We start from the raw sequence: 22,820 nt of genomic DNA, 5'->3' as shown, positions 1-22,820 counted from the left end.
ATCCTCCCGGACCAGGGCTCGAACCCATGTCCCCTGCATTGGCAGGCGGACTCCCACCCACTGCGCCACCAGAGAAGTCCCTATGATCCCATTTTAAAGCTAAACAGACGAAGGCACAGAGAGGTTAAGTAACTTGCCCAAGCTCATACAGTGAGAAAATGTGGGGAAAAGGAAAGTGGCGGAGACAGAATTTGAATTCAGGCAGAGCTTGGTCACGTCTGGGCTGACACTGCCTCCCCACTACTGCCAATCACTCAGGAGGAACAGCCTGTGCCCCAGGAGAGCCTCCTCCCCAGACACACGGGCACTTCATCACCTCCCCGTGGTACAACCTGGAGGCCCCTAACCTTTTGGAAGGTCTGCGCCAGCAGGGCCTGCGTGTGTCGTCCCCACGCCGCCTCCAGCTGGGCCTCCCGGAGCCACAGTGTCCACCGCGGCGCCCGTAGGCCCCTGCGCAACAGCTGCCGGCAGCCCAGCGCCATGGCTGCTGCCACTGCCCGCCGCCTCTGCACCCAGTGCCGCCACGCGCTGAAACATCTGGACAGCCACTGCCGGCTGGGGACAGACCAGGCTGACCAGGGGATGGGCCTGGTCCCCAGTCCCAGGGAGAGCTGGGGGCCCAGCAGCACTTGCGTCGTCTTTCCAGCATGGAGGGTGATGCTCCACGCTGCGGCAGGAGAGCTGGGTGGACCCCGGGAGAACTTCCCTTTATGGAGGGCTAGCCTTGGAAATCCCAGACAAGAGAGCTCCTGAGGGCAGGGGAATGAATGCAGGACAGCCTCGCAGGTTTAGGATTCCCAGGAGCGGCAGTCCCCGCGTTTCTCCTGAAATTCTGCGAGGATCTGCCATCCGGGCCTTATCTCTGTCAGGCCCGAGTCTGCAGGCAAATGGGAGAGGAGGCGTCCCAGGAGCATGGCCCCAGCTCCCACCCCCAGCCCATGACCTCACCGGCCTATCTCAGACTCCAGGCTCACAGTGTTTCCGGCTGCGTTCTTGGAAAACAAAGGGACACGACACAGCACTCAGGCCAAGAAGCAAGCAGGACTGGACACCCCTTGCTAAGCCTGCCTGCCCACGGCCTCCCTTTCTGAGGGAGGGTGACAGAGGAGTGACAGCCAGCTTGGAGCGAGAATTCCTGGGAGGCAGCCCTCCTCCCCCAACCCTGAGTCCCCCAGTTCCCATCCCAGACCCCTCTGGCCTCTACCTGCAGGGCACTCCTCGCATGGGCCGTGTCTGGCAGACTGGAAGCCGGCCTCCCTTCTTCCCCGCCGACCTGCTCCCGCGGGGTCCTGTCCCCTCCTTCCCGCCCAGGGAGAATGCCCCGGGCTGAAATGGACGAGGCTGAAGAGCAGAGTCTGGCCTCCCTGCTGCCCACCCCTTGAGGGAGCAGGGGCTCCTCCCTCTGTCCCCTGCCGTATGTAGTCCCTGGGGAGCACTTCTCTCCTCATCTTACAGGGTGAGCAGGAAGGACCCCTTGCTCAGGGTCAAGGGCAACCCCGGGAAGCATCTCCAAAGTAGTCTCCAGTGATGCAGGCTTGCTGCTTGCCTGAGAGTCTGAGAGACCATCCTGGACCCCCGGTGCTTCCGGGAAACTTGCAGTTTCCCTGAAACCTTGGGAATGTTTCCTCCTCTCATCCCAGGAAGCAAGAAGAGGCTGGCTGGGCTAGGGGTGAGCAGGGAGTATCTGGCCAGCTCTGGTCCAGGACTCCTGCTGCACAAGGCCTGGGGGTTCCCAGGATGCCTGGCACCTGAGACGGACTGCCTCACGCTCCAGGCGTTGCACAGAGGCCAGCAGCTGGTGGATGGCAACTTGGGACAGAGCCCGAGTCCGGCTCTGGGCAGGGACAGCCAGGTCCTCCAGGGTGAGGGTTTCCCCCACAAGCCTGGAGGTCCAGCCCCCCAGGCCACACTGGGATCTGGGGTCCGGCCGTGTGTGCCCTTTGAGCGGGCCCAGGCCTGCAGCGGGCCCAATGTCTGGGCAGGGGGTATTGGTGGACAGCAGCCGGGACCACCTCGGGCGGGAGGCTGGGGAAGCCAGTGGCCCTCGGGGTAGAGGGCTTTCCCCGGGCATCCTGTGTGGCCAGAAGCTTTCCTGAGCCCCCGACCAGAGGCGACGTCCCCACTCAGCCATGCTGGTCTCCCTGACACTCAGATTGCTCTGCTGGATGGCAAACGCCTGGGCTCTTCTTTGGGGCCTCCCGGCCAGGGGCTGCAAGTTGCTCTGCTGTCGGAAGCTTGAGTTGGTCAGCTGGCCAGTCGTGTCCCTCAGGGCGAGGCCCAGGCTGGGGCTGGTCAGTTTGCTCTGGACTCGGCAGGGCTCCTGGCACAGTGCTGCTCCCGGGGATGGTGTGGTGGCAGCCCCCCTGCTCTCGGCCTGGCCCACGGGCACCCACCGGCCATGTGTACTGGCCAGGCTCTTCCGGAGTCTCCATTGCTCTAAAAAGAGGACAGAGAGTTATGCCCTGGGGGAGAACTTGGTGGTCAGTGCTGGGGAGGGACAGGGCTCCACACGGGAGGGAGCCCAGGCTCCAGAGGTCTGCGTCAGCTCTGTCATCCCAGGTGGACCAATGGATGCACCCGGGGGTCTTGAGCCAGAGCAGCGACCTAGTGACAGTGCAGGGACTCAGAGCAGGGACAGGGCAGGGGCAGGGAGGAGGGCAGAGGGAAGCAGGGAGATAGTTGGGAGGCTGCTGAGGGGTCCCAGGCGAGAGATGATGGGGCTGGGATGGGGGCAGCAGGAGGGTGGAGAGAAGGAGACAGATCAGGTCTGCTGAGAAGGCCTAGAAGAGGGTGAAGGAAAGAGAAGTGTCGCTGATGGCTCCCTGGTGTCCAGCTTGAGCAAAGAGGTGCTGGGGCGTCCGCAGCTGGGGTGAAAGCAAGACTCAACATATCAAACAGCTAAACGTGGGCTGCTCTGGCCCTGAGGTGGTGGCGTTCCTGACACCTGCTGGTCTCTCCAGCCCCCAGGCCGTTCTGCAGCTGGGAGACAAGGCCTCTTGGGGGCTGGTGAGATGCCTGGGAGGGCCTGGCAGGTAGTGTGGGCCATGAAAGTTTGTAGATAGGAACTAAAGGTCAGAGAAGTTAAGCATCTTGCCCCACGGTCACACAGCTAGAACACAGAGAAACCGGCAAGTAAATAGGAGTCTGAATTTGTTCTTGGGCTACTCCCACTCTTGGCTGCACCAGCTCTGTGGCCTTCCGGAAGCCCGAGGAACCTGAGCAGGGAGGTTCCCAGCCCACCAGCGCTGCCAGAAGACCGACCTGTGAGGGCCCCTTCTCTGCCAGGGGCCCCAGACAGGCCCCCTCCTGCGCCCCCCTCCTCACCTTGTGTCCTGACTTCCTGACCCTCCCTCGCGCCCCAGGCTGGAAGACTTTGTCCTGGCCCAGCTGACTCTGAACAGCTAATCTCTGGAATTAGCAAGGCCCTGGGCTGGCCTGTCTGGGAAAGGGGAGCTGGGCTGCTACCCGAGGGGACCTCGCTCCTGCCACCTCTGACCCAGACCCCCTGAGCCTCTTGCCTGGCCTCAGGGGGGTGGCCGGCCTGGGGGGCACATTCTCCTTGCTGCTGGTGTCAGGTCTCAGCTCCATGGGCTCCGGGGCAAAGCCAGGGTGGCAGTGACCTTGGTCCACACCGCAGCCGGTCCTGTTTGATTAGGGGGACTCTGAGGGGTGAGGATAGGGTGCCCGCCTCCTACCCAGCCACGCCCAGCCCTGGTCCCCACTCCCACGCTTCCCCAGCATCCCTGGTTGCCCTGAGGTCCAGCCCCGGCTGTCCTGTTCAGGGCCCCTTGGGGTCTCCTCTCCCCAACCCCTGTACCACCCCTTTCCCTTGTAATTTTCTCGTGTCTTCCGGCACCGACTCCTAACACTGATGACAGATCCCTGTGGACCCTGCTTCCCGCGCAGCCCTGTCAGGTGAGGGCTCTTTCTCTCAGACCTCTAGGCAGGAGGGGGGGCCCTCTTTGCTTCCAGTCGCCCCTTCCCGACCATTCTCCCTCTCTCCTCTCTAAAATGCTCTGGTTCGAAGTTCCAGGCAGGCCAGGAAGGAAGTCCTCGTCATTTATTCCTTGACGATTTCAGCTCCCAGCTCACTGTCACTTTCTGCAGCACACACGTAACTTCTGGGTGGTTTCACCCTGCACGTGGACAATCCCTCCAACTCCTGGTCTGCGAGTCCTTGACCTTCGAACCTCCCACCATGCTGTCCTTCACCCAACCTCAGTCACCTGCTCCCAGGGTCCCCCCAGACTTTGTCATCCTCAGAAACTGCACCCCCCCCCATAATTTCAGTTTCAGAGCCCACACCCATCTATCCAGCTCCCTCCCTCTGGTGCCCCATCCTTCCTTCCATGAGACCCGACCCTCTGCCCCTACCACCCTTCGTCCTCCGACCCACCGGGCCCACCGTGATGTCTCTCTCCCGCCTCCTGCAGTTTAACCATCCGGCGTTATAACCATCCCCTTTGCACACCCCTGGCTCCTTCTCTCTGCCACTCACGAAGCAAAATCACGACATAGGTTAAAGTGACTAAAGGAAACCCTACAACTGCACTGGCGGCCTCACTCTGAAATTACCACCTTCAATCTCAAGCGGGCCCCCAAGGCTGCTGGAGAACCAGACTCTAGTCCCCTCATCCCCACCCTCTTAGAAGCTATTTCACACTTTCTCCGCTATCCTCAAGCCTCTGTGGCCTCTTCTCCTCTCACCCCCTGCAGGAGACCTTGTTCTTATTTCGCCCACCAAAGAGGGCCGTCAGAACACAACAGCCACAAGTGTCCCACCAGCTTCGTGTCCACAGCCACTCCCCCCCCTCCCCCATCCTGTGTGGCCCCACCCCCAGCCTGACCCTCCTCTGTGTCCTGGGGGCCATCCCATCTCCCCTGCCCAAGGCCAGCACCCAGGGCCACCACCGGCCTCCGAGGTCCCATTCTGTGAATCAGGAAAAGAACCCTCGATTCCCCACAGCTGACTCAGCCCCCCCACGCCCACCGGGGCACAGAGCGGGGGGGCGGGACATAGGCTATGATGTGTCCAGGCCCTGTCCCTGCTCCCAAAGTCACTTCCCTCATCGTCAACATTTCCCCTTGACTGACGGATTCATTCCCATCAGCACTTCAACAAGTGGTTATTTTTTTCCATCTTTAAAAACAAAAAGCAAGGGCTTCCCTGGTGGCGCAGTGGTTGGGAACCCGCCTGCCAATGCAGGGGACACAGGTTTGAGCCCTGGTCCGGGAAGATCCCCCGTGCTGCGGAGCAACTAAGCCCGTGCGCCACAACTACTGAGCCTGCGCTCTGGAGCCATGAGCCAGACACAGGTTTGAGCCCTGGTCCGGGAAGATCCCACGTGCTGCGGAGCAACTAAGCCCGTGCGCCACAACTACTGAGCCTGCGCTCTGGAGCCCATGAGCCACGGCTACTGAGCCCACGCGCCACAACTACTGAAGCCCATGCACCTAGAGCCCGTGCTCCGCAACAAGAGAGGCCACCGCAATAAGATGGCGCACCGCGGCGCACCGCAGCCCCCGCTCGCCGCAACTAGAGAAAGCACAGCAACGAAGACCCAATGCAACCAAAAATAAATAATAAATTTTTAAAAAAAGAAAAAAGCAAAACACCAAAAAGAACCCCACTCCTCTCTTGAGCCTCCAGGAAGGACTCAGGCCATTTCTCCCCTTCTCATCACCCCCATCATCCCCCACCTCCATCTCTGCTGACCTCAGTGCAGTTGGGCTTCCCTCACCCCAAAGTGCCTTTCCTCCAGGTGATCTCTGCAGTGCCAAGCCTCTGGCTAGTTCTCAGCCTTCGGCTTGTTGCAGGATCTTAGTTCCCTGACCAGGGATCGAACCCGGGCCCTCGGCAGTGAAAGCGCAGGGTCCTGACCACAGGACCACTGGGGAAGTCCCAGCCCTCACTTTTCTTGGAGCAGCAAAGGTGGCAGGACAGTGATCGCTCAGCCTCCTCGGAGCCCCTGCCTCCAGGCTGCCACCTCTCAGTACCCCTCCCTCCCTCCTTCCTGCCCGCTCTTTCCAGCCTCTTCTGCTGGTTCCTGTTCTCTGCGCTCATCCCTGGGACCCCCCACTTCCCTGATGCTCGCGCCCCAGGTGACCTCAGCTTCAGATGGTTCTCACGCAGACTCCCATCCCGCTCTTCTGGACATCCTGACTCCTCCCTCCCTCCCATCACGTGCAGTCCATCAGCTAATCCCATCTGTTCCACCTTCCAGACACCCAGAATCTGCCCCGGCTCACCACCTCATCCTTACCTCCCTGGGTCAAGCCACCCCCTCCTTCTGCCTCCTAACTGGTCTTCCCTCTTCTGCCCTGTCCCCACATCCGACAGCCTCCTCCCAACAGAGGGCAGAGTGGCCCTGTGAACACTGAGATCAGGGTGTGTCCTGACGCACCTCAAACACCCCCAAAGACTCCCCAACCCACTCAATCCTCAACCAAGGCTTTGAAGCCCTCTCTCAGGGACCTTATTATTATGTACAAAGTGACGTCGGAACACAGCCTCATCTCTTTGGTTATGCTTGTCTATGGCTGCACACATTTACCCTCTGGCCTTTAAGAAAGTTGGCTGACCCCTGCTCCATGCTATCTGCTCCCCACCCTTACCTAACCCACCCTCCCCCTCTACTCCCTCCCCTTTTGCTCTCTCTGCTCTGAACACACTAGCCTCCTCACCGTTCTTCCAAAATGCTGTGCATGTTCCCACCTCAGGGCCTTTGCACTTGCTGTCCCCTCCACCCAGAACCGTCTCTCCCTCTCTCCCTCATTCCTTCCAATCCTGCTCAGACTTCACAGGGAGCCCTTCCCTGACCACTCTGCCCACACCCACCCTCAGCACTCCCGCCTCTTTTTACCCTGCATGATTTTTCTCCATGACTTATCACCACCTGACAGACTGCAGAAATTAGTGTTTGCTGTTCTCTCTGCAGTGAACTATGAGCCACTGTCTCTTTTTTTCCCTGCTGTATTCACAGCACGTAGAATAAATAGTATGTGGCACACAGTAGGGGCTTATACATTGTGCTAAAGGAGTGGCTGGGTCGGGCTAAGCATCATGCAGGCTTTAGGATGTGTCCTGTCATTTAACCTGCACCGCAGCCCTAAGAAGTAGGCTGCTCGTTTTAGAGATGAGCTTAAAGAGACTACCTGCCCAGCCCAAGGCCTTATAGCCGGTTAGCAGTGGCAGAGGGCTACCCCGGGAGCTAACTCCGCAGCACATGCTCCTAACCAGGACTGGCCCGAACCCCACCTCTTTCCAAAGGAGACTTGAGACAGCTCAATCTGCAGTATCCCTTCCTACCCCTAATTCCCTTCATCCCATGCCTGGGCTCATCGGCCCATCTATCTGCTCTTCAACGCCCACCCCATCTGCCCCCTGCCACTCCACCCTCATCCTCGTCCAGTTAAGGCGATAAGAGTCTCTCTTCTCTTCCCACCAGGACTCAGTTTTCTGCCCTCCTGGACCTGCCCTCCCGCGCCTCTATCTTCCTCTGGTCCACCTTCACCCAGTCGAATTTGAACCTGGAGGGGATCTCAGGCGGGACGGCTAACGATCCAGGCAGGTGGAGGCAGGGGAGCGGGGGCGGAGACATTAAAGATCGCGCCTGCCCAGTGCGGGGCTGCCGCATGGAGGGCGCCCCCTGCGTCTCCACGCGAGCTGAGAACTTGGCGGCGGGAGTCTGTGCGCGTGCGCGCTCGGGGATGCGGGTGGCTGGCGGGTGGGTGAGGCTCGTGGTCCTCGGGTTCTGGCCCCAAGCGGTGTGCCCGCGGGCAAGGCAGGTGGGCCTCGTGCAAACTTCTCCACGTGCAAGACAGAACTCTGCCCGCCTTCGGCTCCCTCCGAAACGGGCTGGACTCCGCCCTACCCACTCCCCTCGGCGCTGCGTCCTTGGCGCAATCATACTTTTCTCCGGGCATTTTCTACCTGCCAAACCTCTTTGCCCATGCTGTTCCCCACCCAGACCTGCCGTGCTCTTTACTTTACGTTTTCTCTTTTCTAAACAGGGAGAGCACTGGGCCTGGAGTCAGAGGACCTGTGATCAAGATCAGTTCCCTTGCCCTGTGACCTCAGGCAAGTCCCTAAATTCTCTGAACCACAGGCTCCTCCTCTGTAAAAGGGGAGTGGTGACACCTACTGTACTATCTCAGGGGTTTCATGGGCGAATCAGACGTTTAATAAATAAATGCCAAAGAGCCTTTAAACTCTAAAGCAGTTCTTGAAGGAGGGGATGATTATTACTTCCTCTTAAGTCCTCTTTTATGTCTAGTAATACTTTTTGCCTTAGAGTCAAGTCGATCTGATATTAATTTAGCTATACCGGCTCTATTTCAGTCCTTATTTGCCTGGCTTAACTTTTTCATTGATTTACTTTCAGCCTTCCTGTGTCTGTATTTTTTAGGTGTGTGTCTTAAAACACAATGTGGCTGGAAGTTTTTTGTTTTTTGTTTTTTGCGGTACGCGGGCCTCTCACTGTTGTGGCCTCTCCCGTTGCGGAGCTCAGGCTCTGGACGCACAGGCCCAGCGGCCACGGCTCACGGGCCCAGCCGCTCCGCGGCACGTGGGATCCTCCCGGACCGGGGCACAAACCCGCATCCCCTGCATCAGCAAGCCGACTCTCAACCACTGCGCCACCAGGGAAGCCCAATTTATTTATTTTTGGCTGACGTGGGTCTTTGCTGCTGCACTTGTGCTTTCTCTAGTTGCGGCGAGCAGGGGCTACTCTTCGTTGCGGTGCCTGGGCTTCTCACTGCGGTGGCTTCTCTTGTTGCGGAGCACAGGCTCTAGAGCGCAGGCTCAGTAGTTGTGGCACTCGGGCTTAGTTGCTCCGCGGCATGTGGGATCTTCCCGGACCAGGGCTCGAACCTGTGTCCTCTACGTTGGCAGGCAGATTCTTAACCACTGCGCCACCAGGGAAGTCCCTGAAGGAGTTTTTGAGGAAGCAGCAGAAGCAGGAAGGTCCCTCTGACCTTCCCCCACCGCCCTGCCCTTCTTCCCTGAAACAGGTCATAAAACTCCCCTGTACCAGGAGGAAAGAAGACATTCTTATCACCAGAGACAGGGAATTTCTGGCCAAAAAATCTGTAAAAACAGACCTTGTTAAACCCTTATCTTCCTAGTTACTTCTTTACCATTTACAACCCCAAGCCCAAACACCTTTGTCTTGTCAACTCTTCACAAATTTCTTGTTTTTCTTTGTCTAAAAGTTTCCTGCTCTGGTCACTTCTTTGGGTCTGCATTCTCTTGCATACATAAAAATTCAAAAACTTTGTATGCTTTTCTCCTGTTAATCTCTGTCAGTTTAGGGACTTTCCTGGCGGTCCAGTGGTTAGGACTCTGCACTTTCACGGCCAAGAGCGTGGGTTCTATCCCCGGTCAGGGAACTAAGATCCCAAAAGCGCAGCCAAAAAAAAAGCCCCCCAAAACAAAAAACTGTCTGTTTAATTTTCAGACCCAGCGGGGAGCCTAGGAGGGTTGAGAAAAACTCTTTCCTCCCTACATTGGCCATCCCTCCCTCTGAATAATTAACACAGGCAATGAGATGTACCATTTATCTAACTGAGGCTCAGTGAAGTTAAGAGACCATCCAGTCACTCACACCGCCAGTCAGGGGCTGCATTTAGGATTAAAACCAAGACTCGCTGGCTCCAGAGCTGGTTTGAAGAGTTGGAATTTCCAGGCTGATTTGGAGACGCTGAGGACGTGCCTGGCGGGCCCCTGCTCTGGTCCAGTTTTGGCCAAGGGGAAAAGACACTGACCTTCCCGGGGCAACTCCTCTGGCTCCTTCATCTGGAAGGCTCAGTTTTGTGAAGACAAGAGATACAAGATTTGCAGACAAGATAAGTGACTTTAGCCCTGGCCAGCAGGAGACCAGAGATAAGAGGAATTTGCTTCCTGTGGTTGACAGTTTCTAGAATGTGAGAAAACCCTATAGAAAAAGGGATTTGGACTCTTTCCAAATCCCTTTAGAAACTGGCCTTTTAGGGAGAACGTGGGGGAATTCCCTGGGGGGTCCCGTGGTTACGACTCGGCGCTTTCACTGCTGTGGGCCCTGGTTGGATCCCTGGTTGGGGAACTAAGATCCCGCAAGCCACACGGTGTGGCCAAAAAAATAAATAAATGAATAAAAAGAACACGGTAATGAGAATGTCTGGCTGGAAAGGCCCATTACCTCAAGTGCGGCCCACTGGAGACTTGAGTTCCTGGCCTTGCCCGTGCTGAAAACTCAGCTTCTGTGCACCGGGACCAAGTCAAATCTCGGAGACAGTTTTGGGGGAAGTAGAAAGAATAGCTTTATTGCTCTGCCAGGCAGAAGGGGCCGCACACATCACTGCCCCAAACCTGACCTCCCTGTCTCCTCTTGGTGAGTGGCAGCTCCAGCCTCCAGTTGCTTGAGCCCCAAACCTTGCAATCTTGATCTCTTTTTCTCCTCCATCCAGTGCATGAGTGAAGCCTGCTGCTCTGCCTTCAGAACAGATCCGAGAGCTGCCACGTTGGGAGAGGTCATCTCCATCACGTGGCCTTTCCACCCTGCTTGGCCTGGGACACTTCCTCACCAAGAGACAAAGAGCCCACACAGCCTTGCCGAGCTCGGCGCCTGGTGTGGGAGCATCTTTCCCTGTTTCAGGCCCAGTGTGTGCTCTTTCGTTCTGCTTAAGCCTGTGTGTCATATGGCACCCGGCCAGCCCCACTGCTCTATCTGTCCTCTTCGGGGAGGGGTTGGGGTCCTTCCACTGCGCCATGAGAGGGCCGAGCACAAGCAAACTGCCTGTCAGCTGCCGGGAGGGACCCGCTGGTCCCTGGAAGACCGACGCCACTACTGAAGCCGATCTTGCTGTCTCTTCTCAGAGTGAGTCCAGCGCCGTCCATAGTGCTTGAGCGTCTGATGTTTTCCTTGGCACCTCCAATACCAAGCTGCCGTGGGCAGAAGTGCCTGGAGGACTCCCCTGGATTGATAACCGGTGCCTGGTGCTCTGCCTGACCTGACCACTCGTCACCACCTCCATCTCTCCATCCAACACTGTCCTTTTAGAAGGTAACTCAGACCACGTCCGACTCTGCCCAAAGCCCTCCAGTGGCTCCCATCTCACACTCAACCAAAGTCCTTGAAATGACCTTCTGACCCATCTGGCCCCTGCTGCCTCCCTGACCTCATTCCTTCTTCCCATCCTCGGCTGCAGCCACTCTGGCCTCCTGACCGCGCCCCCAAACAGACTGGGCAGGCACACGCCCACTCAGGCCTTCCTCCGAGCTGTGCCCTGCCTAAAACCTCCCAAGCAAAAGGGAATCTCCCAGGTACTAGGGGCTTTTTCCCCCTCACTGGGGTATCCCTAGCATGTAGAACACTGCCCAGCTCCCATCGACTCTTGACTGCTTGTTGAATGAATGTCAGACACTCTCCCTTATGAGACCTGCTGTGTGGAAAGGGGCAGCCACCCTTGTGGCCCTCACTGTTCCCATGTGCCTCTGATGGCCTCTCCTTGCAGGATGGCCCTTGGCTTCCTGGGGCCACCTTGCCCGCATGGGCAGGGAGCCAGAGCAGCCTGAAAGTTTAAGTCACTGTCCCCCAACCCTGGAGTAGCCTTGGCAGATGACCCAGGAAAGCCCAGCTCCCCTGTTTTGCAACACATCACACGCTTCCTTTCAGGGTCTGCTCCTGGGGAGTTCCACCTCAGACAGGGGCCTTCCTCTGTCCTCTCCCCAAAGATCCGCTCAACTTGGGGGTCTGGGGCTATAAGGAACTGGGGTCTCTGAATATAATCCCCCTCTGTTTGACACAGCCTCTCCTATCTGTACCCCCCCACCCCGCCTCTTCCTTCCTTGAGTAATCTGACACGCTCAGGATCCAGATGCAGGAGTGTATACGCTGCAAGCCTCCCACATGCCAGGAACTGGTATAAGCAAGAGAACTGGAACTTGAGTGTTAGCCTCCTCTCCCCCACCCAAGGCCACAACCATGCACTTGACATGGGTCCTTCTAGTTGATGCTTTTACATCTTACCACATATACGCCACAAACAATACAGGGTATTGCTGAGAGGTTTTAAAATTCACACTAACGCTCTCATATCACGTGTGCCATTCTGCAACCAACGTTCGGGGGGAACCAACATTGATAGAAATAGCCCTGGTTTATTCATTTGAACTGCTGAACAGTATTCCTCAGAATGAACGGGCCACGGCTTATCTGTCCGCCCCCGTCTCGCTATGAGGCTGTTCCCGGTTTTCCACAGCTTCAGCCACCCAGCATCCCTTGGCCCCAAAGCACAAGCCCCTTCCCCGGAGGCCCATGTTCCTTCTTCCAGGGCTCTCGCCTCCTGACAGAGGACTCCTAATGCCTGTTCCCGTGGAGAGCAGGACCTGAGTTCACCCCTGTAGCTCCAGGCCCCTGCACAGCATGTGGCAGGCACTCAGCTTCTTTGGATGGATGGATACAGAAGAATGGGGGGGAGGGGACCGTGCACCAGGCCTTGACCTCTTTGTGCCGGGGACGAGCCAGGATGGCCTAAAAGAGCCCAGGTACCTGGGGTCCAGCGGTCAATGCCATCCCAGTGGGAGTGGGGTAGGGCCCTGGCCATGGGATCCTTGGAGCTTCTGGACAGGTGTCCCCGTCTGCTCTGAGGCCAAGACACAGGGTCTGCCAGGAGCAGACTGCCCCTGGCCCACTGACCCAACATCATCATGGGCTCAAGGAACAGCCCCGCCGACAACCTTGCTGTCACGCAGGGAGCCCTCCCGAGGGCCAGGCACTGTACATTTCAGCTGCATCATCACTCTCTGGGCAGGCATTAGTCCTCCTCCAGCAGACACGGGGGTCTGAGGGGCACACAGTCAGGGGCAGGGCAGGATTCAAACCAATACCTGAGCCATCTGAATTCGGAGAAATGGACACCCATTTACCGCAATGAACAGTGCCCTCCTCTGCTGGGGCCTCGGCTGAGCCGGAGCTGAGCACAGAGCAGGCCCAGCTGGTCGTGAGCCCCTGCTTCCTCCTGCCACAAGAGAATGGGCACCTAAGGCCTGGTGCCCTGGGGATTCGCCAGAATCTTCCCAGGAATGGCAAAGTCCAGGCTCCAGCCCTGACGGGAGATTAAACAAGGCTCAAAACACACTCAGCTAGAGGATTCCCTGAACTTTAATGCCATGGCTCCGAGAAGGGCAGCTGGAGGCTGTGGCGGACCTCTGAGGCTGCAGACACCACCAGCCTCCAGTGATGGGGTCCTGGGCCCCAAGTGACTAGGCAGTGAGAAGCCGGGGGTCCTCACCCCTGCACTCCTGGGGCTGCCTGTAACCAGAAGCTCTCAGAGCTCCTGCGGGAGGGCTTGGCCAACTTCGGGAGAGGTGCGGGGTAGGGGTATCACTGGCTCTTAGAGGCCTGACCCCGCCAGGCTCACGCACAGCTCGACCCAGGGCCTGCATGGAGCAGCTAAGGGTGGAGGTGACAAAAGCGACCACAGTTCCCAGTCTGGCACCAGTGGGATGCCTGGAAGGGAGGAGAGGCCTCGAGGAGTTTGGGACAGGTGTGCACAGGGGCTCCTGGCCTCTCAGGGCACTTGATTCAGGCAACCCCTGAGATGGGGAGCCGGAAGACACATCCCACATTAGTTCTGAGAAAGGTGGGGGGACGGGAGCACCCCGAGGATGACATCCAAGGCACCAAGAAGGTGATGCAGCCTCCTCCCACCCCTCCCCACAGCTTGTCAAACTGGCCCCTAGGCTGGGGCCAGGTGCAGCAGGGCTGGCTTCAGTATCCTAGGGGGACGTGAGCCCTGCTCTCCAGGTCGGCAGGGGCTTCTGGAGAGTCAATTGTCTGGTAGGCACTGTGCTCCTGTGAAGGTCCAAGGAAAGCTAGGGGGCGGGGGAGATGGGGGGAAAGAAAAAATGAAGGGTGAGGACTTAGGACATTCCACAAGGCCAAACCAACATGCCCCTACCCCTCGACCAGAAAGGCCAGAGCTGGGCATCCCAGCACCCAGGAGTGACAGTGGCAGCAGCCCCAGGCACCAAGCCTTTAGCATATATTATTTATTCAATCCTCCTGTAACCCTACAGGGCAGGTTTTTTATTGTCCCCACTTTAAAGATGAGGAAACTGAGGGTCAAAGAGATAAACTGACTTGCCTGAGATTATAAAGCTTGAAGCAGAGGACACCAGGATTCAAACCTAAGCAGCACGACCCCAAAGACAGGGCTCGTAGCCATTATGCCTCAGTGGTTCTCTGAGTAGCACATGCTCAGGAATCTGGCCAAGGGACGCCCAGCCCTGGGCCCGTGGGCTCCCCTCCGGCTCCTCTCCCGGACAGAGCGGATACAGCTTGACTGTTTCCAGAAGGCCCCAGAGCTGGCACAGTTGCAGAGCCCAGAGGGTGCAAGGCACGCGGTAGGGCTCTCAGTGCCACACCCCTCACTCCCACCTGCACTCTGCACATCTGTCCTGCGCTCCTGAACAGGCCCCAAGGGCCCCGGGCCTCAGTTTCTTCATCTGCCTAATGGAGGAACGTCACTGGCTCCTCCCCACCCCCGGGCAGGCCTGGGCAGTGCTGAGGTTGCCCAGGGTGGGCGGCCCCGGGCCATTCCTGCCCTTGGCCCAGCAGCTCTCCCAGCGGGTCACGGGCCACTCTGGGCCTCTCTTCTCAGAAGTGAAAGGTGGAAGACCACACCTCTCTCCACTTCTCTCAGAGAGAGAGAAAGGAGGTGAGAATGTGCATCAGAGAGGGCAGGGGAAGGGCCACCACGAGAAGGGGTACAGCTCAGAGAGGCCGTGGGAACGGGCAGCGGGTCTGGGCTAAGGGAAAGCGCCTGCAGCTCAGGGATGGCTTTGGCCGGGGCCCCCACGGCCTAGGCCACAGCACCACCCCTCCCTTGGCCACCCAGACCCCGTATGTGGCAGGAGACGGGGGTTCCGGCGATGGGGCTGGAGGGAGCTGAGAGGGGAAGAGCTGCAGGTGCCTACAAGCCTCGGGCCACAGACTGCCCAGAGCTGCCTGGGGCACTGGATCACGCCCCAAGCTGCACCCATGTTTGAGCTGACAGGGGGACCTGGCACTGTAGCCTAGTGCCAGGGAAAGGTCATACCAGGTGGGGGCGGCCAGGGGGACCCCTGGGCTCCTGCAGCAGAGACCAGAAACTTGCACACGGTCCAGCCTGGCTCCCAGAGCCCACGCCAAGCCCCGCCCTGCACCTCGAGCCCTTCTCTCAGGGGGCAAGGTTGGCTCCCTGGGGCCGGGGCTGGGGGGCGGGCAAGGTGGAGACCGGGGATAGGTGGGGAGATGGCAGCGTGCCAGCACCTGGGCCAGCGAGAGGGGAGTCGGGGAGCTGGCCGGAGGCGCTGACCTCACCATTGTGGAGGAGGTGCTCACCCCCGCGCTCCCGATGCATCTGGTAGACGAAGCAGCAGGAGGCCGGCTTGAGGAGCGCGCTGACGATGGCCATGCCAGCGCTGAAGCGCTCTGTGTCCGAGAGGCTGGCCCTTGGGTAGAAGATGCTGATGTGGATGATGTCCAGGAAGATGGTGACCACCAAGCCACCCAGAAACTGCAAGACAAGCCGGGCGCAGGGCCCAGGGGTGACCACATGTCATCCGGGTTTACGAGCCCGCTGCCCCCTGTCCCATCCCCTCACTCTCCCACCATATACACCAGACCGGAAGCTCCGCTTGTGCCCTACTGTGTCCTTGGGGTTTGCTGGAGAACAGATCAAGCCAGCAGGCAGGACTCTGGATGAGATGCCCAACTGGGGGTTGTGAGGCCGCGAGCAGGGGTGCGGGGCCAGAGCACCTTTCCCCACCTCCTCTCATCCTGAGGCCACGACGAGGTACAAGACTTGGGTCCAGAGCCTCTGAGATGGAAGGTCCCTCAGAATTCACTTGCTCCGTCTTCACCACCAGAGAAATCCCTTCTCAGCCATCCCGAGAGGCCGGTGCTGGTGCTAACAGCCATCTGGGTCTGAGCGGGTGTCGGGAAGCTCCCCCGTGGGACAGTTCAGCCAGACCGTGTCCACTCTGACCTCACAAGGTGGTGGAGTTCCCTCTTCACAGGCCTCCCGGCCACATCCCTCCCTATTAGGAGGGCCCTAGAGGTGGGTTACTGGCGTGTGCACCACTGCCCTCAGGGAAGGGCCAGTCTGGGACACCGGTGGGAGCCCACGCCATGCCCCTCTTGGGGAAAAAAGGAGCAGACTCCGGGCTCTCTGAGCCAGGCAGGCAGGGAAACAGGCCAGACTAGTGAAGCTGCACATGGGCTGGTAGCCTGGGTGGGCTTACTTAGCAGCAAGTGGAAAATGGGGAAATAAGAAGGGAAAGGAGATTGGACGAGTGAAGGGGAAGACGGAGCTGGGCCCGCGATCACCCTCAAGCCAGTTCTCCCCCAGCTCACCATACTTATGGCGTCGATGGAGTCCCGCTGCGCGACGGCCCACACGCCCAAGGCCAGGATGGTGAAGTTGGACCATGCGTAGGCACCCGGGAACACGATGCAGCCCCTGCGGGAGAAGGAGGCATCTGAGTCAAGTCAGGAGGTGGCCTCCCCACGGGTGCCCACCCCTCCCACAGGTCACCTCCTAAGGCTCTCAGGTCTCAGGGCCCCTACGAGCAGAGGCCACAGTCTATGGCCTTGTTCCTTCCCCTCACGCTCCCGTGCTCCAGAAATGTCAGCACATCCCACCGCTCTGCCTCCCAAACGGATCCGGAATCTGACCACGTCCCTCCAGGTCCAAACCACCATCCTCTCCTACTAGCCTCTCCCCACTGGTCTCCATACTTCCACTCCTGCCCCCTCCTGGCCATTCATAAACAGCAGCCAGTTAGGTAAATCAGGGGACGTCACTCTGCTAAAAGTTCTCCAACAGTTCTCTTGGAATAAAATTCAGACTCTTGATCATGGCCTATGGGGCCCTGTGGGATCTGGTGACACAGCCCAGCCTATACCTCCCATTCATTGCCTTGCTGTCCCCTCTACCCTGAACACTTGGTCCCTTTTTGTCATTTTAGCCTCACCTCAACTGTTAACGCCGAGACTCCTTCTCTGACTGCCCCATTTCAAGTATCACCTCACCGCTTTCTAACACAATGCCCGCCCTCTTTTATTTTGTAGGGTATTGCTACTAACTGAACTGTTTGTTTGTTTGTCAACTCAAAGAAAATAATAGTTAACACAGAGCCCTTACTAGTATCTGGCACAGTTGTAAATGCCTTAAATTCGCTCATTTATGTGCATTTGTCTTAACAACCCCAGTAAGGAGGCACTATTGCTATCCTCATTTTACAGATGAGGAGACAGAGGCGCAGAGAGGTCAAGTAACTTGCTGAAGGTCACACAGCTGCTAAGTGGCAGAGCTGGGATTTAAACCCAGGCAGTCTGGCTCAAGAGGCTGTGCTCTTATTCACTGTATTTGCTCAGCTTGGATGGCCCCAGCACGCAGTGGGGTGCCTCACAAATTTAAATGGCATTCCCTGAAGTGTACCACACAGAAAACATGTGCAAAGCACTTAAGTGTAGGGCACAACGAGGCTTACTCAGAATAAGTAATCTCATTTTTTGGTTTTGAGAAAGCAGGCCTCACCAGCTCAAAATCTTGGGGAGCGTGACTGAGAAAACTGGATTTTGACTCTGCTCCTCGAGGTCATTAACCATGATTATCACTGTTCCCATTATTCACACCCATTAACGTGTGCACTGCACTTCCACAACTGCAAAACGCACACGTGAGCTCAATGGTCTCCAGTCTTGGTTTGGCAGAGAAATCTCCCCAGAAACTCAACAGCTAAAGCAGACGGTAATGATGAAAATCAATCCTGAGGTCCTCAGGCCTCCCTTGTGCAGGCCTGGGCAGTGTCCGGTGAGCAAAGCATTGCCATGCTTCTCTCTCACAGCTCCTGAGTGGCGTGCTTCCTTGTACCCATTTTACAGATGGAAACCAAGGTCCCAAGAAGTGGAGTCACTTGGTCAAGGTGACCTGGCTGGAATATAGCAGAGCCAGGACCTGAACAGGATCAGTCTGAATCCTGAGTCTGCCGTCTCTTAGGGCAGGGGGTGTGAAGTGAGAGTGAGGGTCCACCCCTAAGCAAGTGACCTCACCCCTGTGTCAGGTGTCTACTTGCTGAGCCGCTGAGCTAACCTCCAGAAGGCGCCCAGCCTGGCAGCTGGCCTCTGGACATCCTCAATGAAGGTTAGCAGTTTTACAGTTCCAGAAGTTACGCTTTCACCTTCGATGACCTTAGAGGACAAGTGGGAGGGTCAGTAATGCTCTCACTTTATAGGTGAGAAAATGACTTAGGGGGTTTAAGTGACTCACCCAAGGTCACAGACACACAGAGCTCTACCTGACATCCACCCCAGCATGGTATAAGAGACCGGCCCCCAGGCTTCAGCACCTCAGACCCCCCAGATGTGAGGGCCTCGGGGAAGAACCAGAGTGGTGACAAGCCCAAAGGGCTCGGGCAGTGTCTGGAGGAAGGTTGAGCAGTTGGTACTGCCCTGGGCTGTTGTCTCCCTGAGGATGATGGCTTGAAGCTCCTAGGGCAGTGATGGCAAAGGCCTCTGGGCACTGCCTGCCCCCCTGACATCCTTGGAACATGGGGAGCTTGCTGGTGATGCTCTTGACAAAGGTGCTATTTAGTCTTGGAACGGGCTGGGAGACGTGGACAAGGCCCGTGAGACACATGGATGCAGACCCAGGACACACATGGACAAGACCCCAAGGAGACACGTGGACCCAGATGCTGGGAGACAGATGGACATAGAACAGGACACTCAGAGAGTCACTCACCAGATCGCCAGCAGCCAGTGAACCAGGAGGATCGCCTGTGACACACAAAAAGAGGGAGTGGGTGGAGAAGAGATCTGTGAATGTGACCACCATGGTGGCAGAGGGGTGGGCAAGAAAGCTTCTGGAGCCAGAAAACACCGGAAGCCCCCGCCTAGCACCTAAGAGAGCTTCAGCAATGTCTGTTGAAATGAAACACCACCAACAGTGACAGAAGAGAAGGTAGAGAAGGAGGAAGAGCACAGGCCAGGCGACACTGCCACGTTGCCCTCCCCACTCCCCCGGGGCAGCTGACACCTACAGCCCTTCCTGCTTCCAAAGGCAGGAGGCTCCTTTGGGGAACCTGGGAATCTGCTCTGGAATCAGAGGAGCCTCAGTGGGAAATGGGGGTGGGGGGGAGCTCAAATGAGGCTGATTTCTTAGGACACTGGAGCTGGGGTGCCGTGTGGGGACGGGGGGATGCCGGGTGCGTCCAGGGAATGGGAGGGCAGCCCGGTGGCAGAAGACCAGAGGGGAGAGGTGGGCTTTGAGGGCCTCAGCAAGGAGCATGTTCAGCCCAAGTGCACTGAGTGCTTTTCTGCAGGAAGGTTACACGCTATGATTTGTTAAGAAAAGAAATCCCCCTGGCTTTTTTCTAGAGTTCTGCGCTATCCCACCCTTTTTGTTGCCCCATATGTCCTTCAAAGACAGCCCTCTTTACTGGAGCTGGTCTCTATTCCTGGTAATCCAAAGGGCCCTGACTGCAAAGCAAGTAAAGAAGGAAGGAACAGATGCTACAGGGAGGACAGGGCAGCTGCCAGCTAGAGCTTCCAAAGAAGCAGGGAACTCGGGGCTGGTGCTAAAGGGGACGCAGGGACCAGCCAGGCAAAGGAGAGGGAGAGCCGGGTGTCCCAGAGTGGACACCCGGAAGCACAGGCAGGGACACAGGACCCAGAGCCCCGAGGAGGGGTGGCGCTGAGGCTGCGGGAGGCCAAGAGCCCCAAGTCGGGAGCTTCAGTGGGGCCTGGTGGTCGGCGGGGGCCCTTGAGGGGGTTTGCTCCCGGCACTGAGTGGTCAAGTTGGGAAGGGGAAGCCAAGAGCCTGGGGCGGGGACGGCATGCTGGGCCCAGAGAGCAAGGGCGCGCGGCCAGGATTGCAGTGGTCTCTGGTCTGGTGCGAGGGGCTAAGGAGAGGGAGCCACCTGCAACAAGGAGCTCTGGCTGCGTTTCTAGAAGGGTTACTATTTATGGCACACCTGCGATGTGCCAGGCCCTGGGCCCAGCGCCCCACGTGACCTTCTCTGGGCCTCACAACAGCCTCTGGAGCAGATACTAGAATCATTCCCATTTTACAGTCAAGAAAACTAGGCTCAGAGGTAAATTAAGTTGATCGTGATTCCACTGATGGCAAAACTCAAATGAAACTGTAAGTATGACTCCAGAACCAGGGCTCCTCGCCTTCACGCTGGATGCACGGCCTTCAGTGGAGAGGAGCTATTTGGACTTGAGACAGACGCAGACATTTTCCACATGGGGGGGCAGGTGACATCCGGGGCAGACGCCCGGGATACCCCACCTTCACCCCCAGTGCTCAGTGAAGTGAACAAAGCCCAGAGTATGGTCCACAGTGCCCAAAGAATCCCTCTTCCGGCTACAGAGGACTAGAACAGGTCCTTCTGTAAGGACCAATGCACCTGACCTTACACAGGTCTTGAGACTCTGAAAAAGTTGAGTCTACATGACAGAAGGCTATCTCTGGAAGGAATCTTTGCCATCACCTTCCCTCGTTTATTACCGAGTGCCTCCCATGCGTCAGGCAGCATTCTGAGATTTTTGTGCATAGGAATGCATTTCATCCTTACGATCCTCTGAGGTACAATTTCCCCCATTTTACAGTTGAGAAAACTGAGGCTCAGAGGTAAGTAACTTGCCCCAGGTTGCACAGCAGAGCCACGTTTCAAACCTGACTTAGCCAGGTGTTGTCCGACCCAGGGCCTGGGCAGATGTGCCCTCCCGTTACAAAGATGGGGAAACTGAGGCAGAGGAGGCCTAATCTTCTGAGGGTTTCTTTTCCGAGGGGCTGAAGAGGAGGGATCACACAGCGCTAAATTTCGGAAACATGTACAGTTTAAGCCGGCATCGCCGGCACCTGCTTGGCCTCCACCCTGGGGATTCAAAGGCGAGCTAGGCAGATGCAACACTGGGCTGCCCTTCCAGACCTGACACCTGGGGTGGGCGGGACACTGTGAACCAGGCAATCACCTTAGGAGTGTGGATTTCCAATGAGACAGCCTGCTGTGAAGGAAGTTACAGCAAAGGAAAAGGAACCTCATTCTGCATCAAGGGAGAGGTGCTTAGGAGGCTTCTCTGAGGGACGAAGTGGGTGAGCAGGGGTTAACCAGGGGCGAAAGAAGAGCATTTCAAGCAGAAGGGACAGCACCTGCAAAGGCTCTGTGGCAGTAGGGAGCATGGAACAATCTGGAAACGGAAAAGAAGCCAGTGTGGCTGGAGTGGAAGAGGGGAGTGGAGAGGAGCGACAGGAAGCTGGGGGTGGGGCAGGGCTGGGCCTGGAGGGCGAGGGGCGAAATTCTGATCTTTAGCTTAAGAGCAAAACACTGTCCCCCTCTGTCTAATAGGAAACCCTGCCCACACAGGGGAAGGGACCTGCCAGAGGCCATGACACGTGGCCAGCCACGGTGGTCCTGGTGCCGGGTTTTTAACTAAGACAAGACACCAAGGAAGGAGCCACGGGGAAGGCAGCTCACAACGCCACTCCCGAAAATCAACACCAAATCCGTCCCTCCCTTGACTTCTATTTCAGAAACGGTCTTCATTTCCAAGTGCTTTGGTTCCCACCTCTAGACTGTGCACACTGCAGGTCTTTAATAAAGGGGTGCTCTTGGCCTGCAGAGCCCAGCTTTACCATGGTAAGAGGAAAAGGCTGAGACCCAGGGAAGCCTGTGGAGAAACCATTCTGTTTAACCCGTGGGATAAAGTTTTTCCTGGAGCCAGAAAAGCTTGTAATATGGAGTGAGCACCTGCTAAGGTCCAAAACTAGGCCCTCTCTTTTGGGCAGGACAGAGTATAATCTGGAAATCCTGCAGACCTTTAGCAGACACACATCCCCTCGGTGTGACATCACTTTTGTTTTCTACACATGTTTAGGAAACGTAGCATTAGTGGATCACTTCTCTTCAGCCCTGGGAAAAGAAACCCACAAAGACTAAGTTTCCCCACCTTTGTAATGGGAGGGCACACCCACCCAGGCCCAGAGGGGTCTAATGTGCAGGAAAACTCCAACAAGAAACCCAGCCAAGATTCTAAAAAAGAGTGGCTATATGTATATGTATAACTGATCCACTTTGCTGTACACCTGAAACTAACACAACACTGTAAATCAACTATATGCCAATAAAAATAAAGAAAAGAAAAAGAAACCCAGCAAAACTGGCTCTGCCCTTCCTGACAGCCCTCATCTCAGCACAAAAGAACTGTCTGCTGGCTCTGGGGGAGGTTTCTGGTAACCAAGGGGATACTGGGGATTCCCAGGTACTGCCGTAGAGAATGAGGGAAGGAGGGGCCTGAGAATGTGCCTGGGCAGCCTGACCGTTCTGACTGGGCAAGAGGAAACAGACCTGAGCTCCTGGACTCTTCCTATAGACTCAGCCCAGGTGGGCTGCCCCGCCCTTTCCACCGCAGAGACAGGCATCGGACGGTCACTGGATGTACCTACTTACTAACTGTAAGTACTGTGTGGAACAGGCATCCAGAAACAGCGTCAACCACATCAACCCCTGCTACTGATAAAGATCTGCCTGTCACGTGTCTACACTACCCTGAACACTCGGCCCATGTCATCCTTGCAACGGTCTGGCGTAGAGTTTTAATCCTGTTTTACTTATGAAGAAACTGAAGCTGTGAAAGATTAAGTAAATTGGCCCAAACGGTAATGCTTATAAACAAGAGAACCCAGATGCAAATCTCAGATCTATCTGGTCTGAGTTTTCCTGCTAATAAAAATGTGATGAAGGGGCTTCCCTGGTGGCACAGTGGTTGAGAGTCCGCCTGCCGATG

General features: G+C 57.1%; 1 protein-coding gene across 1 annotated transcript in view; it reads right to left on the bottom strand.

Annotated features, from left to right (window-relative positions):
* Positions 1–13,751: 13,751 nt before the first annotated feature.
* Positions 13,752–22,820, bottom strand: part of AGTRAP (angiotensin II receptor associated protein) — a 12,851-nt gene continuing 3,782 nt past the window's right edge. Inside the window, exons 2-5 of the mRNA XM_007463167.1 lie at positions 18,772–18,806; positions 16,380–16,485; positions 15,366–15,540; positions 13,752–13,855 (exon numbers count right to left, since the gene is read on the bottom strand). Of these exons, the coding sequence (XP_007463229.1) occupies positions 13,752–13,855; positions 15,366–15,540; positions 16,380–16,485; positions 18,772–18,806 (420 nt within the window). The remainder of the gene's footprint in view (positions 13,856–15,365; positions 15,541–16,379; positions 16,486–18,771; positions 18,807–22,820) is intronic.

This window comes from Lipotes vexillifer, unplaced genomic scaffold (assembly GCF_000442215.2).
Source record: "Lipotes vexillifer unplaced genomic scaffold, Lipotes_vexillifer_v1.1 scaffold109, whole genome shotgun sequence".
NCBI lineage: Eukaryota > Metazoa > Chordata > Mammalia > Artiodactyla > Lipotidae > Lipotes > Lipotes vexillifer.
The sequence above is the reverse complement of the archived record's forward strand: the minus strand, read 5'-3'. Positions and strand labels throughout refer to the sequence as shown.